This window comes from Cucurbita moschata, unplaced genomic scaffold, assembly GCF_002738365.1.
Source record: "Cucurbita moschata cultivar Rifu unplaced genomic scaffold, Cmos_1.0 Cmo_Scf00020, whole genome shotgun sequence".
In the NCBI taxonomy this organism is placed as follows: Eukaryota; Viridiplantae; Streptophyta; class Magnoliopsida; order Cucurbitales; family Cucurbitaceae; genus Cucurbita; species Cucurbita moschata.
Window position 1 is genome coordinate 2,115,165 of NW_019268536.1, and position 16,572 is coordinate 2,131,736.

Here is a 16,572-nt window from a genome sequence, read left to right on the forward strand (position 1 = left end):
ATTTTAATTTTCATTGCCATTCAGAACCAATTTGATGGATAGAACAAGATCATACTCCATTGGAAGTACCTATTTTTTTCCATCTTTCTTCATTTTTCCTGTTAAAAGAAGAGTGAGACCGAGATCATATCAGAAAACTGAGTACATTGAAAATTGTGATAATACAGACCAAGTACACCTGATTCCTCTATACATTTTTAAGGGCAATAAACTATAATACCATAGGCGAAGAATTTCACAGCTTCCTGTTAGCAATTTTACCCCTGCAAAGTGTAAGGAACCCAGTAAATGAGAAGGCTAATTGTGATACGACAAGTATATACCCACAAAAACCAAAAAGAAACCTTCGTGTTTACTGAGCAGAATTTGGGACACACCAACCAACCTTAGACTGATGAGTTTGGTATGACTTTCAGAAGCTCAATGTCAAACAAAAGAGTCTTGTCTATCAATCCTTGGTTCCTCAGGACAAAATCCAATGCTCGTTGGCCCTGAGAGTGTTGCAATAAAAAATTTAAAATCCTCCGTATCTATTCATGCAAATGTATACAGGTTTAGTAAGGAAAAATGAAATGTTACCGAGAACGTCGTGGGTCTTGGACCCTTTTTATTAAAGTCATTCTCAGGATATCCCAATTCTGGTGGTACTACAATCCTGCTCGGACGCTAAATAGTTTAAATATCGCACATACGTTCAAGAAAAAAAAAAATTGCACATGCATTTGGCATTTATGCACAGTTCGTTTCTTTAAAATTTATTAACAACTTGCTTTGGATCAAGTTGTACATAACTGATTCAACATGTCAGAGACCACGCAATCTTATCTCAGTAAAGAAAAACTACATCAAGCATTTTACCAATTGATAAGCTATGAATATAACCATTATTAAATTAAGCTATCCACACTAGAAAGACAAATCCAAGGTTACGAAAAGAAAATACAGCACCTTCTAATGCCACCCAAAGCCATGCCCGCAACAGCTTCCTCAAATGCTTGAATCACCTGATATTGAGGAAGAGCTTAAATTTCCAAAGAATAAGTCACGAGGAAGAGCTTAAATTTCCAAGGAAATAAGTCACTAAGATTTGAAGCTAAATCATAACCTGTTCACAAAAATTAGTATGACCAATGATAGCACCATTTACTTTAACAACAGCCAAATTTTTTAACATATTGAACAAACAAAGAACAATTAGACTTCTCACGAAAAAGACAATAGCTATAGTTCAATTTAGCACGCCAATAAATAGAATATAAGTCATAGAAACAGTAGCGTAAATGTCCGATTCATCACAATTAAGAAAGATGCATCGTTCCAAATGATAACAAATCCCTCACCTCTTGAGATCCTAACCTAAATTTGAAGAAGTCTTTGTCATCACCCTGTGCAATAATATATTAAGATTCAATTAAATGCTTGAGAACATCCTTTAACTCAAAATCTGAGAAGCCAAAGCATTGCCTACCTCGAAAGAACCACCCTTTGTCTTATTTCTGGCTTCAAATATGCGGCCGTAATACCCAATTGTATAGCCATCCCAATCAACCTAAAATAAACAATAAACCTTGAAAAGGTGCAGGCAACATCAATTTTCAGTTTGGCTGCACTTCTTGTTTAATCCTCAAATGGAAAATCCCACTCAAAATGTAACATATCAAGAATAAACATATCAATTTTAAGTTTATGAGAAATATTTAATCTGAAATAAAAAAAAAAATATTATATTAAGAATCTAGATAAGTATAACTCCATTAGGCTTTGAACAAGTAATGACAGTCGTTCAACTTGGCATATTTGATTTTCTTCCCATATTATCTTGTTATCCATAAACTGCACGATCTTACCACAACGGTATCTCCCACTTTTGGCGAGGGACCTTCCCCCATTCTCAGATCCTGCAGCCTTGTCAAGTAAAATAAACACAAATAAGACAAGTGAGAGCATGAACAGAAATATAAATGAGTATTTTACTATAACTTCGTAATGGGTGACCTTATATTGAAGACCTGATTTTGTCTCGGTATAGTCCGGATATTTCATTTTAGTCTTGCCATAGTCCTTCCCTCTAAGAGCTGGCACTGTATGTGTTCAAAAATGTCAACTGTTAACATAACCAGCTGCCTCAAACCTAATCCTTAACGAAATCTTACTTATCGAGTATACCAAAAGGGAATAAGACAAAGACTTAACCACCAAAAGATAAGGAAAATAATATCAGTAAGGATACCAGGGTAAAGTACCTACAGATTTCTGTCTTACGAAAAGATGGTCATCCCAAGTATTCTAAAGAACTTTAAAAAAATGGAAAACCAAGTCTGCATTAAGATAAATGGCCGTTGCAAAAAATAAAAAAATAAAAAAAATAAAAAAATAATAATAATAAAGAATAAAAAAGTCCACTAAAAAAAGAGCCTACACCTTAACAATTACAAAAAAAACTCCACTTAGACTTTGTGCAGCCATAATGGCGTATTATTCATAGATGAATACCGTACTTTTTTAACAACATAAATTGTTCAAATCTAATAGATAAGGAACTAACCTCTAATTCAAACTTTAGAGCATACTTAAACTAGAGAATACATAAAAGATAAAAATTAACTGACAACTAACAAGATAAAGAAAAAAGATATGGTAAATAACAACTTTGCAAGTAAAAGAGAAAATATCAGACAGAAATCTTCCTATACTCTCAAGTCTGAACAAGCTCAAATACATTCTTCATTACAATCTTGTGCCCAGTTGCTGTCCTACAAAAATTTTCCTAACTCAGTCTTAGTTTTTTAAAGTGAAGGTTTTGTTCTCACTAAATAATAGGCTAATAATAGCATCATCAGATTTTTCTTTGACAAGCTGTCTAATTTCCCATACATGTTGTTCTATCATACTGCACAAAGTAACAGCTAACAATAAGAGTAATTTTGTTACAATATTATAGTTGTGTAGGACTTTAACGAGTTCCCTTTACTGTACATCATATTTGAGATAAATTTAGTTCAAGAACACCTAAGTCAAAAGACCTAGAACTCTGTCCCTAGATTTGACCTTGCTGCCACAAACTCCTACTTGAAGTCGCTAAATTTTGTAGGAAGAACGCAAGTAACTAGATATTCATCTTCTACCCCTAATTAGACTTACTTAATCAGTAATAGCAATATCAAGATTATTACCTTTACAAGGAAGAATACACGTCCCCACTATTCCTATTCCTTTCATATACTTGAACATTCTATAGAAAATATCCGTAAAACCTTTCTTTGAACTATGCGTCTATTGAATCACTATCCTAAGGCAAGAGTAATATCAAGTTTGCATGGACCCAAAAAACCAAATTACCCAGCAAGTCTCTGATAGCTTTCCATGTTTACAGCTCACCTATTACACTGGTCAATAGACTCAAACTTACGGTTTCACTCAAATAAGAATCATCGGCCTTTTAGCTTAGCTGGATTGGGTTCACTGTGCATCATAAAGACTAAAGTTGAAGGGCGTTGTCTAGACTAATGAGTGGGGCACTTCGCAAATTCATATCTGCAAATGTAGAATTTTCAACTACCAACTTAGACCATCGATTATGGAGTGATCACGAGGATCCGAGACTTTTGGTTAAAGGAAGGGGTATGTGCCAAAGGGGTGATGTTGGTGCCGTGCTGCACAAACTTTCAATATTGAAGGACTTTTTTATAATCCTAAGAGTCCAGAAGTTGTCATGGGATCAATGAGTGTGGACTGGGGAAAGTTGATCGTGAAGTTTCAAGATGTAAGGAGGTATTGATAGTAGATGATAGAAACGGAAGGATAGGGTATTATAATGGATCTTCATGCACTGCTGATGCAAACCCTGTCCCTAGACAAGTCTAGCAACAGGAATGAGGGAGTACCAGATGAAATTTTACCTATCCTACAGCAATTTTCCCATGTTCCAGCCAATGTCTGGATTTCCACCAACCTGAAGGAGGGAGTATACAGTTGTTCGACACAGGGTAGTGTGGTGCCTTATTTCCTCAGTTTCAAAAAGAATGTGATAGATTTGCTGCTGAGGGATATGCTTCCAAATGAGATCACTCGACCAAGTATGAGGCCAGTTTCTAGTCTGTGTTGTTGGAAAAGAAGAAAATGGTAGATGGAATTTCTGTATAGATTATTGGTCTCCTCAATAAGGAAACAATCCCTGATAAGTTCCCTGATCTGATAGAAGAGGAGCTGCTGGATGAACTACATGGTGCTTAGGTTGTTACTAGGATTGACAACCCTGGATGAACTACATGGTTGCTAAGGTTGCTACTGGACTATTCAATGGAGCTACTGGACTATTCAATGGAGCTACTGGACTACAGTTAAAGAGGTGGTGAGGTTGCATGACATTTAATGGAGCTTTGTTTCTAATAAAGATAAGAATTTCTAAGAACTTTACCTCATTGTTCTGGATTAATCTATTCAAGCTACGAGGAACTGAGCTACAAAGTACTGCTTATCATCCTAAAAGTGTGGATAGACAAGGTTGTCAATCAATGCTCACTCCAAGCCTTCACAATGAGGATAGTTAAAGAACATCTTTTCACTTGAATTTGAAGGTTGCCCTTTGGGGGTTGTATGGCAGAGAGACACCTTCCTCACATAAGTGCTTATCTTATTTCATTCATTGTAACTATTTCGGTTCCGACTTTGTTGTATAGCAGTTGAATGTTAATTGAAATTATAAAGCAACTATCATATGCACAACAATGGATATTGGACGCCATAGCAAGCAAAAGGTGTGATGCACAGTTGGAGGTAAAAAACTATATTAACTAGACCGTGGGGCTGAATGTATAAGGATAAATGTGGTAGATATGCAGCGGCCTTGAGTGTCCAATCATGCAAGAACAGTGGTCCTTAGACAGCCATATCTAAAATCAAAATCAACAACTAAAATGTGAAGGAACAGGCAACAGATAACTCAAACTACCATTGTCTCTAATTCCCAACAGAAATGAACGAGTGGTAGAGTGCAGAAAATTACTATCAGCAAACTCAGATGCCACAGCTAGTCCATCATCTGCGACCTTCAAAAAGGCTCCAGCCAGTAGGCCAAAGGATGAGAAAACTACAGCCCTCCGATCAAATACTAGCTTGAAACATCCCTCAGTACTGTCACCTACATAAGAAATGAAACGTTGAAATCCCGAAGCCAGAAACAACAGTCGGCCGATAAAGTTCGAAACGAAACAAATACCGGAAGATGAAGAAAGCTGAGAATCGTGGGGAAAGTGAACGAAATGAGGTCCGCTCCAGCTCTAAATCAAGAACAGCAAAACGGTGGAACCGGAGTGTTAAAGAGGGAAAATCCGGAAAGAAATTGAGAAAGGGAATCGTACCGTGTTGAGAGACTTCCTGAGAGTGGGGAATCTGAGAAGAGAACCAGTAGCGGAAATGGACGCCATGGTTGAACACTGAACGAAGGTCTCAACAGTAAAGCGCACCGCGGGAAGATAACGGCCTCACGTTTGTACCAAACTGCCCCCTCCACCTTTTATCTCTAATTTATGCGCCTTTTCAATTTAAGAAAAAAATAAAAAATAAAATTCAAAATACACTTGCTATTAAGATTTAAATAGAAACATTAAAATTTCATTAATATGTTTGACTTTTCAAAAAAGTCAAAATATATTCTTACGAACACCCTAAACAACCTAAACAAGTAAGATTAATTGGTTATGCAACGTGTGTTCCGAATGAGACCTTGAGCATCAGGTCAAAAAGAGATGACTAGTTGTCAAAATTACATTTCGTAATCAACTATAGAGGTTGAAACCACTAAACTTGTTTATGCTCGAGACTTCTCTTTCTATATAAATAAAAATGTTTATTCTACTTTCGAAATGTACGTATATTTTAATAAACATTTTGTAAACACATGGGCCAACTTAGATCCAAAATTAAAAATTCAATCTAATCCCAGATGGAGGGATGAAAATTTAATAAACATTTTGTAAACACATGGGCCAACTTAGATCCAAAATTAAAAATTCAATCTAATCCCAGATGGAGGGATGAAAATTTTATGAATTTGGTTAGTTCGTTAATTAATTTTAAGTTAAAAGCAGATCCAATTTTTTTTTATACAATTGTTTATATATTATTTAGTTTATAATATTTTATAAATTTTATATTATTTAATCTCTATCATGAATGTAATTTTTCAAATTATATATCCAAATTTTTCAATATTTAAAACAATAAACATTACATTAAACAAAACCCTAAAATTATGCCAACTTAGATTTAAAAAGTTTCAATTTATTTTCTATAAATTTTGGATTTATTCCACAAAAAACATTGGCGGAGAAAAGTAACATTATTCTTATTATATTAATAATATATAATTGAAATCGGGCAATAAATATTGTCATATTTAAAAAAAAAAAAAAAAAAAAAAAAAAAAAAAAAAAAAAAAATCTCCCCTTGAAAACCTTTTCCAAACTATACAATTTAAAACGTTACAAAGAAAAAGAAAAAAGAAAAAAGAAAAAAGAAAAATGGCGATAACAGACATAGTTCTGAAGAACTGAACAGAAAAACACAACAATATTACTGAAGGAACCCTCAAATTTTCAATCCCTAAGAACTTGCCCTAATCAACCTATATTACATTAGAAGATAAGGTCTTTGAAGACACTGAACAAAGGCATTTTACAGCAGGAAAAAGGGTCCCCCCAGTTTTTATTAACTTTCTTCTCACCCATCATCACACTTTGATTTCATTTAATGGCTCACCAATTTAAGAGAGTTGGCCTTGTCTTGCAGAGTATTCAGCAGGCTTTCGAAGCTCTTCTTGAATGAATCCACTCCTTCAACTTCAAGCTGATTCCCAACTTCATTCCAGTCGATTCCCAGCTTCTCAAGTGCACTGTATATTCCTTCCGCCTCCGATACGTTTGAATCGATGGTCCTTGAGACAGTTCCATGGTCAACGAATGCTTCAAGAGCTTGGTCGGGCATGGTTGAGACCTGAGATCGAAGCATTACAATTTGGATAATGAAAGAGAATGCGTGTTTGATCAATTTGATAGAGGAGATATGTGATGTTAGTCACTTACAGTGTCGGGTCCAATGAGTGGGGCAACGTATAGGGTGTCGGGGTATGCCGGGTTCTTAACGCTTGTAGATGCCCAGAGCAACCTTTGCTTCTTTGCTCCCTTCTTCACGAGAGCCTCCCATCTTGGGCCTGAGAACTTCTTCTGGTAGAGCTGATAAGCAAGGGCGGCTTGAGCGACTGCAGCCTAAAATATTCATCATTTCATATATCAGTCAGAGAACCTTCACAGTAAGTTTGCATATGTGAAAAAATTAAGCTCTGGAAACAATGATGCAGTTACCTTTCCTCGCAGATCGAGGGCCTCTGGCGTTCCAATTTTCTCAAGCAATTTGTCGATAAGGGTGTCAACCCGACTTACAAAGAAGGAAGCAACACTTGTGACTCTAGAAAGGTCGCTTAGACCTGAGGCTTCAAGTCCATCCAAGTAAGCATCAATGACAGCCTCATATCGAGCAATGGAGAATATGAGCTGTACAGAGAATCATGAAACGAATGTTAGGCTACCAATTCCCGGAGGTTGCAGCAAGACTAAAATTCTAATTTGAATGCCAATGGTCAATGCAGAGATGATAAACGCATTGAAGTATGCAACAGTCATCATAAAAAGAACCAAGGATACATAGAGAAAGAACTTACAGTCACATTGACACTTATGCCATTAGCAATAGTATCCCTAATTGATGGGATGCAGGCAGCTGTAGCAGGGATCTTGATGTACACATTTGGGCGGCTAACGACTTTGTGGAGCCACTTAGCAGCCTCAACGGTTCCTTCAGTATCAGCAGCAAGCATTGGAGACACTTCGACTGAAACATAGCCATCACCACCATCTGTTTGATCATAGATAGGCTCAAAAAGTTTGCATGCATCTTGAATATCCTTCACCACAAGTTCCCAATATGCACTTTCAATATCTTTTCCCGACTGAACAAGTTCTCTGAAAATTTCACGAACATGATCACCATCCATTCGTAGTGTACTAAAGTCAGAAAGATTTAGACAACATTTGTTATAACAAAAATACCTGAATTGGTCATTATAAGCATTTGAAGATGAAATTGCTTTCTGGAAAATCTGTTCGACAAAAAAAGCAAAGAGTTAACGTTTTTGTCCATTAGACCACAAGAAAATGGAATGCTGGACACAAAGTTACATAATCATATTGTTTCTTTTCATGAAAAGTATAGGATCTGAGTACTTACTGCTGGGTTGCTAGTTACACCTCTGACACCCTTGGAAATAAGGGGAAGCAAGTCGGTGACCGGGCGGCAGAGGTTATCATACCATGGAGACTGACCTTCCTTTTCATAGAGATCATGAAGCACCGTTCTCTTAATTGGGATTCCATTTCCATCCCCTTGGGAACACCTAACACTGTAATAACAACATGAAATTCATACTATCACATTAGTTACCAAACAAGCATAGCATAAACATACGTTCAACAAGGATAATCCTACAAAGGTTGGAGTGTGGCTATTCAATGCATCTTGAGCATTCAGACAGACACCGGGAGCACGGATTGCCCACAGATCGCTTAGAACAATCCCAGAGCAATTTATACAGCATCAATGCAAACGAACTGATCATTATAAATTAGAAAAACTATAGGTTTCTTTTCATCTTCAAAGTCAACACCGAATCCCTGTTATCAGAGACTTCCGAGTACTTGAATGAGTTCAGTCCAAAATGAAATACATCACTGCTTATGTTTCTTAAATTATTATCATTTCCAAGAATTAAGCACTGAACCGCAGTAAGAAACTAACTACAAATCCAACTTTGATTAAAATCTGGGAAAAAATACAACAGTAACTCCGAGGCAACTTATATCGAAGGATCAAACAATCCTATTCTATGCTAGATTGATCAATTTGAAAAGCAAACCAACAACTCAAAACGATAACACACTAAGATCTAAGAATCCGCAAATATTTACAGATCCTACTAATGCAGTTCTACAGCGCCACTGTTTCAAACAGCAAGAAATGAATCATCCGAGAAAAGAAAGAACACGAAATTGAAACAAGAGAGTAAATAATAACTCATCGCCACAAAAACAAAACCGAAGCAGAAGCGGACAAAAACATAAACATCAAACAGATCATCCCAGAATGAAAAAAAAAAAAAATCGCCAAACCACCGATCAAAATCACACAAACGCATAAAAAAAGAAACGTACACCAAGGAGCCCCTCAGATCGGAGCCTCTCCGAACGGACAATCTAGACGCAGAGACCTTGATGAAGAAATCGGAAGAGGGGCGGAAGGCGATGAAGGACTTGGAGGAGAGAGAAGATCGAGGGTTAACAGAAGAGGATAGAGAAGGAGCGGAGATGGAAGTGGAGAGGTTGGAAATGGAAGCCATGCGAGCAAGCGAGCGAGAGAACAGAGAGGAAGAGCCGCCAAGGCGAGGAAGAAGAAGGTTGGTGGAGTAGGTGGGTTTGCCCAAAGAAGGAAGACTCGTAATAAACGATGAAAAGGGTACAGGGTTTTAAGCTCTGAAAATAAATAAATAATTTATTTATAATTATTTATTTATTTTAAGAAAAGGAACAGATAAAGATTAAAAAAAAAACAAAAATATTCGGTTTTGAGTTTTTCTTTTGTGGCGGTCGGTAGGTGACAACCAACTCCCCCAATTTTATTTAAATTTATTTTTTCAAATATATTTAATTTTTAAATATAATTTGGTAGGTAACTCAAAAGAAATATTCAATAAAGTATTATTAATTTATTTATTTGAACTTAAAATAAAAACAAAAAAAAAAGCAATATTCTTTTTTCTACTTGTTTATTATATTAAATTATCGACTCTTGAAATGGTATTTTGTACCTTTATCCACAGTACAGTAACTTAAATAATATATATAGTAAGTAAAATAAATTTCAAATTAATATAATCTATATTGATCAAGGAGATAATTACAAATAGAAGGATTAAAAGTATTCATATCCTACTATATATAAAATGCACGCAAAAAGAGAGAAATGTTAACTTCCCATTTTAAAGATACACAATAAAGTTAGAAAAACTTTGTTGTTATAGGTAATAACCATAAATGATCACTCTTATTCAAATGTGGTATTAACGTTAAATTTTTTTTCTATTTATTCTAATTATTTTAAAAATATTTTTCTAATAAAATAAACTTTTTTTTTTGTTAATTATTTTAAATTTTAATTTAAATAGTAAATTAAATGTTTATATATATATATATATATATATATATATATATATATATATATATATTAAGGAAAGAGACAAATGCATTGAATCTTAAAAACTTATTAAGAAAAATGTAAATGTGTCATTGTCACAAAAATTTGACATAAGATTATTATTTGTGATAAGTAATTTAGTTTAACCATTTTAGCATAATTGTAGATGACTTGGAAATTTATATCTATAATATTTTATATATAACTTACATATTATTTAAAAAAAATAAAATTATAGGATATAAAGAAAATATTTTTGTTCATTTTTTTTAATTTAAATATCCGATAAAAATGACCAATGTTCTATTTAGTTATTATTTATATTTTAATTAGTAAGCAGTAATAATAAGAGAAAACATAAAAAATAAAAACAATAAAAGGAAAATTTGTAAAAAAATAAAAATAAAAATATGCGTCACATATATGATAATTTGACCTAAAAAAAGTAACAAATACGGGCGTAGCTCAAGTGGTACAAAGTATGTAAACTTAATCAACAGGTCAAATATTGAATTTCTCGTTTCATTGACGAACTGAAAAAACGATTAAGTTATTTCACTCACAATGAAAAAATGAGACAATTATGAGGTTTGTTTTCAAATTGGTCAATAACGAGCTAAAATAGAATAACAAAAGTTTACGTCAAATGTACATACTTAAAGGTGAAACACTCAGGCCCAACGGGAAATGAACAATGAACACAATGAGAGGACAAGGTGCTCCAAGTACTCTCATTTAGAAAGAAGGTTCGAAGGTTTTAGGTCTGTAGCTTTCATTCGCCCTTCATCGAGAAGTGCTTATGTGTGGGGTGTGGTACCACAAATCGGGCTTGAAGCTCTTACCCTACCAACAAACCGATAGCTGATGGTTGTTGACCACGACTACACACAGTTTTTTTAATATATAAGATAAAATAACAAAATTAAATAATTCTTGGGTTTGAAGTTAAAAAAAACATATATTTTGGCAATCTTTGTCGGCGTAGGTCAACTCACAACCAAAAGGTTTGGTGTATGTGTACTGAGAAATTAAGCTGCCCACAAAAATAATATATATATATAGGGAAAAAAATCAATTTTGATGACTTAACAAAAATTATCATTGAAATATTATTCTCGACTGAAAGTAAAATGTTTGAATTCTTCGTTATTTTACTAATAAAATATTCTCTTAAATTTTATTAATTTTTATATCAAACGTATATTTATATATTCAATAATTTGAGACGAGAAGATCTTTACGGGACTTCAAGTGGTATGATCCATGCACTTTCAATGGAATCACGAAAGACCCAATGAAAGTTCAGATGTGGGTTTCGTCAATGGAGACGATATTTCTATTAATGGAATGTTCCGACAATGGAATCACGAAAGACCCAATGAAAGTTCAGATGTGGGTTTCGTCAATGGAGACGATATTTCTATTAATGGAATGTTCCGACGATAAAAAATTGTCATATGCGTCATTCATGCTGTAAAATGACACAGAATTATGGTGGACGAATAATAGAGAAATCCTTAGTCCCGTTGGCATCTAAGGGAATACGAATTTAAATGATAGGTCTCACTTATGATCATGTGTATCTAATCCCAAAGGTGGGGTCACTTACTGAGTTTATTTTTTTCAGGTAAAGGCAAGACTTCAATGTACGGTGGATGGTAACATTGCAACTCAGAAGACCATGACGCATGCATAGGATAATTTGCAATAATTCTCTTCATCACTGATTCAATATTTAGCTCGGATTCTTATACCTTTTCAATCAAATGAGTCAGCAACTCAGAAGACCATGACGCATGCATAGGATAATTTGCAATAATTCTCTTCATCACTGATTCAATATTTAGCTCGGATTCTTATACCTTTTCAATCAAATGAGTCCGCTGTACCGCTAGGAGACACCTCTAAAAGCTGTGTACCCAAAATCAATCAAAACTAAGACACAACAGCCAAAAAGTTGAACCATATATCTACCAAGGCTTCAGGTCCCCCACAGGTCCAGCAGTCCAATTCAAAACCATCTCATCAGGCTTCAAGTAAACACTCTTACTGTGTGGCAATTTTCTAGCCAACCCATTCAGGATCTGATGGAAAGCATCGCCCGATTGCGCTGGTTGAGGGAACATCATGGCTCGTTTCATCGACGGGTTTGCCAGCAGTCGTTGCTTCCTTAATATCACATCAGGCGGTATTGATGTCAGGATCGTGTCGAGGTTCGACACGTCCTTTTCATCTACAAACACGCCAATCTCTTCCCATGGAATGGCATCAGCGAAAGGCAAGACAATGTCGTCGGCTATGATAACAGGAATGCAACCAAACACCACTGCTTCCACCAGCCTCGGACTCCACGGCGCCCAACCAAGAGGACATAAACAGAATATTGCTCGCTGCATATCTTCGTAATATGTCGTTGGATGGTCGGTCGAGATGTCGAAGAGAGGATTGTTTTTGAAGTTCTCCCATACTGCTGCTCTTGCACCTCTGTAGGTTATATTAAAGTGTCAAACACAAGGTCGAATGTACAAGTTAAGAATGGCAGAACAGAACAGACACGCACCTCGCGTAATAACCACCTTCTGGGTCATTGTTAACATCGTAAAACAATCCCCGGAAATAGACGAAGATCGAACGAGGAGTATCCGGGGGAATCAGGTGAGTTTTCATTTTCTGGGGAGGACAATAGGGAGGAATAGTGATGGAACCCTCGTTCAAGCAAACATGGTGCCTTTGTCCAAAAGTTTGAACCAAAGTTGCACGCTGGAGTAAGGGAAGAATTCCACGATCAATAGCCTTCTCTTCCTACACCATACAACAATCAAGAGCAAAGGTTATTGCATTTGTGACTCTCAGCCACAACAACAGATGATTCAGTACTTGAAGAAGCATGCTCATGAATGGATACTGTAATAGTCCAACCCCACCGCTAGCAGATATTCTCCTCTTTTAGATTTCTCTTTCGGACTTTTCTTCAAAGTTTTTAAAACGCGTCTGCTAGTGAGAGTTTTTCAGACCCTTATAAAAGATGTTTCGTTCTCCTCCCTAACTGATGTGGGATCTCACAATCCACCCCCCTCCCTAACTGATGTGGGATCTCACAATCCACCCCCCTTCAGTGCTCAACATTCTCGCTGGCACTCATTCCATTCTCCAATCGATGTGGGACCCCCAATCCACCCCTCCTTCAGGGTCCAACGTCCTTATAGGCATACCACCTTGTGTCCACCTCCCTTCGGGGCTTAGCCTCCTCTTTGGCACATTGTCCAGTGTCTGGCTCTAATACCATTTGTAATATCTCAAGCTCACCGCTGACAGATATTATCCTCTTTGAGTTTTTCCTTTCGGGCTTCCACTTAAAGTTTTTAAAACGTGTCCGCTAGGGAGAGGTTTCCACACCCTTATATACGATGTTTCGTTCTCCTCCCCAACAGATGTGGGATCTCACAATCCACCCCCTTCAGGGCCCAGCATCCTCGCTGGTACTCGTTCCATTCTCCAATTAATGTGGGACCTCCCAATCCACCCCCTTCGGCGCCCAACGTCCTTGCAGGCACACCGCCTTGTATCCACCTCCCTTCGGGGCTAAGCCTCCTCGCTGGCACATCGTCCGATGTTTGGCTCTGATACCATTTGTAATAGCCCAAGCCTACTAGCAGATATTGTCCTTTTGAACTTTCTCTTTCGGGCTTCTCCTCAAGATTTTTAAAACGCGTCTGCTAGGGAGAAGTTTCCACACCCTTATAAAGGATGTTTCATTCTCCTCCCCAACCGATGTGAGATCTCACAGATACGCTACACGTCAAATTTTATATCTCAAAATGCTCGATGTCCACTCTAAATGTAGTTAAGGTAAACATTCAAATCACCATAAATCAACAAGTTTAATAGTTAGATTACGATACATATAATCATGCACTTACTCGTGAATTCGAAAATTGGCACAAGACCCAACAAGTGATATCAATACTAAATGAGGAAGAAATGGATTTCAACATAGGATCTCATATCCTAAACCCAGAAGTTTGATAGATCATGCCATACTTAAATCTAAATTTCCTCATATTAGTGGAGAAAGTATGTTAGATTACCTGATAATGAAAGCAGGCACCAAAGTCATGAGGAACAACAAAGAAGTGATCAGCGCCCTCGGTTCTATTCCAATAAGGCCAATTGGAAGAGATAAGCTGAATGGCGCTGCGCATCATTCGTGGGGATTTGAAGGGCAATGGCAAGCCATTGGGGGTAAGGTCACAGGTCACATAAATTGGAGTATAGAACCAATCAGCTTCATCAGGGTTGAGTGTTCTAACAGGGCTGTTCAACAAGAACCTATGCATGTATATCTCAGCAGCAAACATATGAGTGAGACATCTTGGATCCTTTTGAAGAGTTTTCTTATTGTATTTGCTTGGAAGATCATAAACATACACTTTTAGTCTTCCAACTGGATTATCTTCTAACACATCCCCAGCACTTCCTGCATCCAATAAACAAGTCACATTACCAAATATGCCAACATTTTGGATCAATCTAACCAAAATGCAGATTCCACTGAAGTTCAGAGCTTAAAGTTGACAAAGCCTTGCAGAATATGAACGTGAAGTCTAGCTAGGAACTACGGACCTCCATGATGGTATGATATTGACCACTTTGAGCACTCCCTTCCAACTATCCTTCCCTCCAACAAAGTACATTATAGAGCCTCCCCTAAGGCCTATGGAGCCCTCGAACACCCTTTCTTTAATCGAGACTCAACTCATTTCTTTGGAGCCCTCGAACACCCTTTCTTTAATCGAGACTCAACTCATTTCTTTGGAGCCCTCGAACAAAACACACCCTTTGTTCGACAATTGAGTCACTTTCCACTACACTTTCGAGGCTCACAACTTCTTTATTCGACATTTGAGGATTCTATAGATATGACCAAGTTAAGGGCATGAATTTTATACCATGTGAGGAACTACGAACCTCTACAATGGTATGATATTGTCCTATTTTTTACTTATAACCCCCATGGTTATCCCCCAATGGGCCAATGTGGGACTCCCTCCCAACAATCTTGCAAGGTTCATTTTCTTTTAACTTCGAAAGTCCAATGTAATCAACGAACAGGAGCAGAATCTGACTCACAAGAACTCAACTAGCTCACAACTAGAGCATAATTATGTAGTAAACGAAAGCAATACGCATCAGAAATGAGGATATCAAGATAACAATAACAAAACCGAGAGGATCATTCATTACAAAAATCACTTAATGTTAAAGCAAACGCATAGAGAACAGTGGAAAACCTGAAATCCGTTCGGTGGGAACAGCATTGGGGACAGCGGCAATCCTCGAAACTAAAGAAACAGCAAAAACCCAAAACCAGAGCTCCATCATTGCTGACTTCAAGAACCCAAATCAGAGCGTTGGAGTAACAAAACAAGCAAAAACCGAAATGGGGTTCGGGTATTCCGTTTGATAAGCGAAGAAGCAGAGTGTATTTGAAGAACAAGGAGACCCCAATGGTTGAAACGTCGAAAGAGGAGTTGTTGGAGGAGAAGGGTTTCTTAGAAATTAGGTTTAGAGAGGGAATGGGAGATTTGAAGCTTTAAAAACACACGGGGAGAGAGAGAGAGAGAGGGAATTGCTTGAAGAAACAGAGAAGGAATATGTTGATTTGGTGAAGAACAGTGAAATTACAGCAAGAATGGAGAATCATCCATGGGAAAAAATTGAAGAAAGTAATAAAGTTGGAGGCGCGTTGGTCGCTACGAAGTCCAAATCTCTCGCAAGCCATTGAAGATGGCTTAAGAGCGAAACCCATTTTCCTGCTCTCAGAAAATGGTCCCTCAACCTTCGGCAGGTCTGCTTTCTGTATCATCTCCCCGCCAAATTTAGAAAAATGGGTTTCTAAGAGATCCCATTCCAAAAATAAATAAATAATATATATATTTATTTATTTTAATAGTTTTAGAGTACAATAGTATTTTTTTAAAAAATAAAATATAAAAAAATACTCTATTATTTTCGTCATATATTAATGGTAATAATTTTTAAAATTTTTTTTTTTATAAAGTTAAGTATTAGTGCTATTTTTTAATTTTTATGGATATATTACAAAAAAAGATGATAATATTTTAAAAGTACTGTGTATTATTATTGTGATTTTAAAAAGTTTAAAAATATTTTTAAGATAAAATATAAAATTTATGAATATTTTTATTAATTTAAAATTAAAAAATAATAATAATATTTTTTTAGTTATTCGATCTCATTAAACATCTA

The 16,572-nt window shown here is 36.3% G+C and overlaps 3 protein-coding genes across 6 annotated transcripts; all 3 read right to left on the minus strand.

Moving 5' to 3' along the window:
• Window positions 1-59: 59 nt before the first annotated feature.
• On the minus strand, window positions 60-5,512 carry LOC111457646 (peptidyl-prolyl cis-trans isomerase FKBP19, chloroplastic-like). Of its 2 annotated transcripts, none has more exons than XM_023099970.1 (11): window positions 5,361-5,512; window positions 5,219-5,279; window positions 5,006-5,140; window positions 1,996-2,081; window positions 1,848-1,898; window positions 1,469-1,549; window positions 1,341-1,385; window positions 949-1,004; window positions 580-655; window positions 345-491; window positions 60-263 (listed from the first exon to the last, which is right to left on the minus strand). In XM_023099970.1, the coding sequence occupies exons 1-10, from the start codon at window positions 5,424-5,426 to the stop codon at window positions 387-389; spliced, it is 762 nt and encodes a 253-aa protein (XP_022955738.1). In that variant the 5' UTR covers window positions 5,427-5,512; the 3' UTR covers window positions 60-263; window positions 345-386. The 2 variants fall into 2 exon arrangements, with proteins under 2 accessions (XP_022955738.1, XP_022955737.1); XM_023099969.1 differs by having other exon boundaries at window positions 386-491; window positions 5,361-5,511.
• Window positions 5,513-6,540: 1,028 nt separating this feature from the next.
• On the minus strand, window positions 6,541-9,558 carry LOC111457643 (transaldolase-like). The gene is made up of 7 exons (XM_023099964.1): window positions 9,264-9,558; window positions 8,284-8,455; window positions 8,106-8,155; window positions 7,718-8,018; window positions 7,362-7,550; window positions 7,083-7,265; window positions 6,541-6,993 (listed from the first exon to the last, which is right to left on the minus strand). The coding sequence occupies exons 1-7, from the start codon at window positions 9,446-9,448 to the stop codon at window positions 6,748-6,750; spliced, it is 1,326 nt and encodes a 441-aa protein (XP_022955732.1). The 5' UTR covers window positions 9,449-9,558; the 3' UTR covers window positions 6,541-6,747.
• A 2,250-nt stretch (window positions 9,559-11,808) lies between these two features.
• On the minus strand, window positions 11,809-16,133 carry LOC111457644 (probable beta-1,4-xylosyltransferase IRX10). Of its 3 annotated transcripts, XR_002712982.1 has the most exons (5): window positions 15,594-16,133; window positions 14,391-14,779; window positions 12,863-13,104; window positions 12,165-12,786; window positions 11,809-12,056 (listed from the first exon to the last, which is right to left on the minus strand). XR_002712982.1 is itself a non-coding variant. In XM_023099965.1 (4 exons), exons 1-4 carry the CDS (start codon window positions 15,682-15,684, stop codon window positions 12,273-12,275), a joined length of 1,236 nt encoding a protein of 411 aa, XP_022955733.1. In that variant the 5' UTR covers window positions 15,685-16,133; the 3' UTR covers window positions 12,100-12,272. The 3 variants fall into 3 exon arrangements, 2 of the variants coding, with proteins under 2 accessions (XP_022955733.1, XP_022955734.1); XM_023099965.1 differs by lacking the exon at window positions 11,809-12,056 and having other exon boundaries at window positions 12,100-12,786; XM_023099966.1 differs by lacking the exons at window positions 11,809-12,056; window positions 15,594-16,133 and adding an exon at window positions 14,926-15,055 and having other exon boundaries at window positions 12,100-12,786.
• Between the last annotated feature and the right edge of the window lie 439 nt (window positions 16,134-16,572).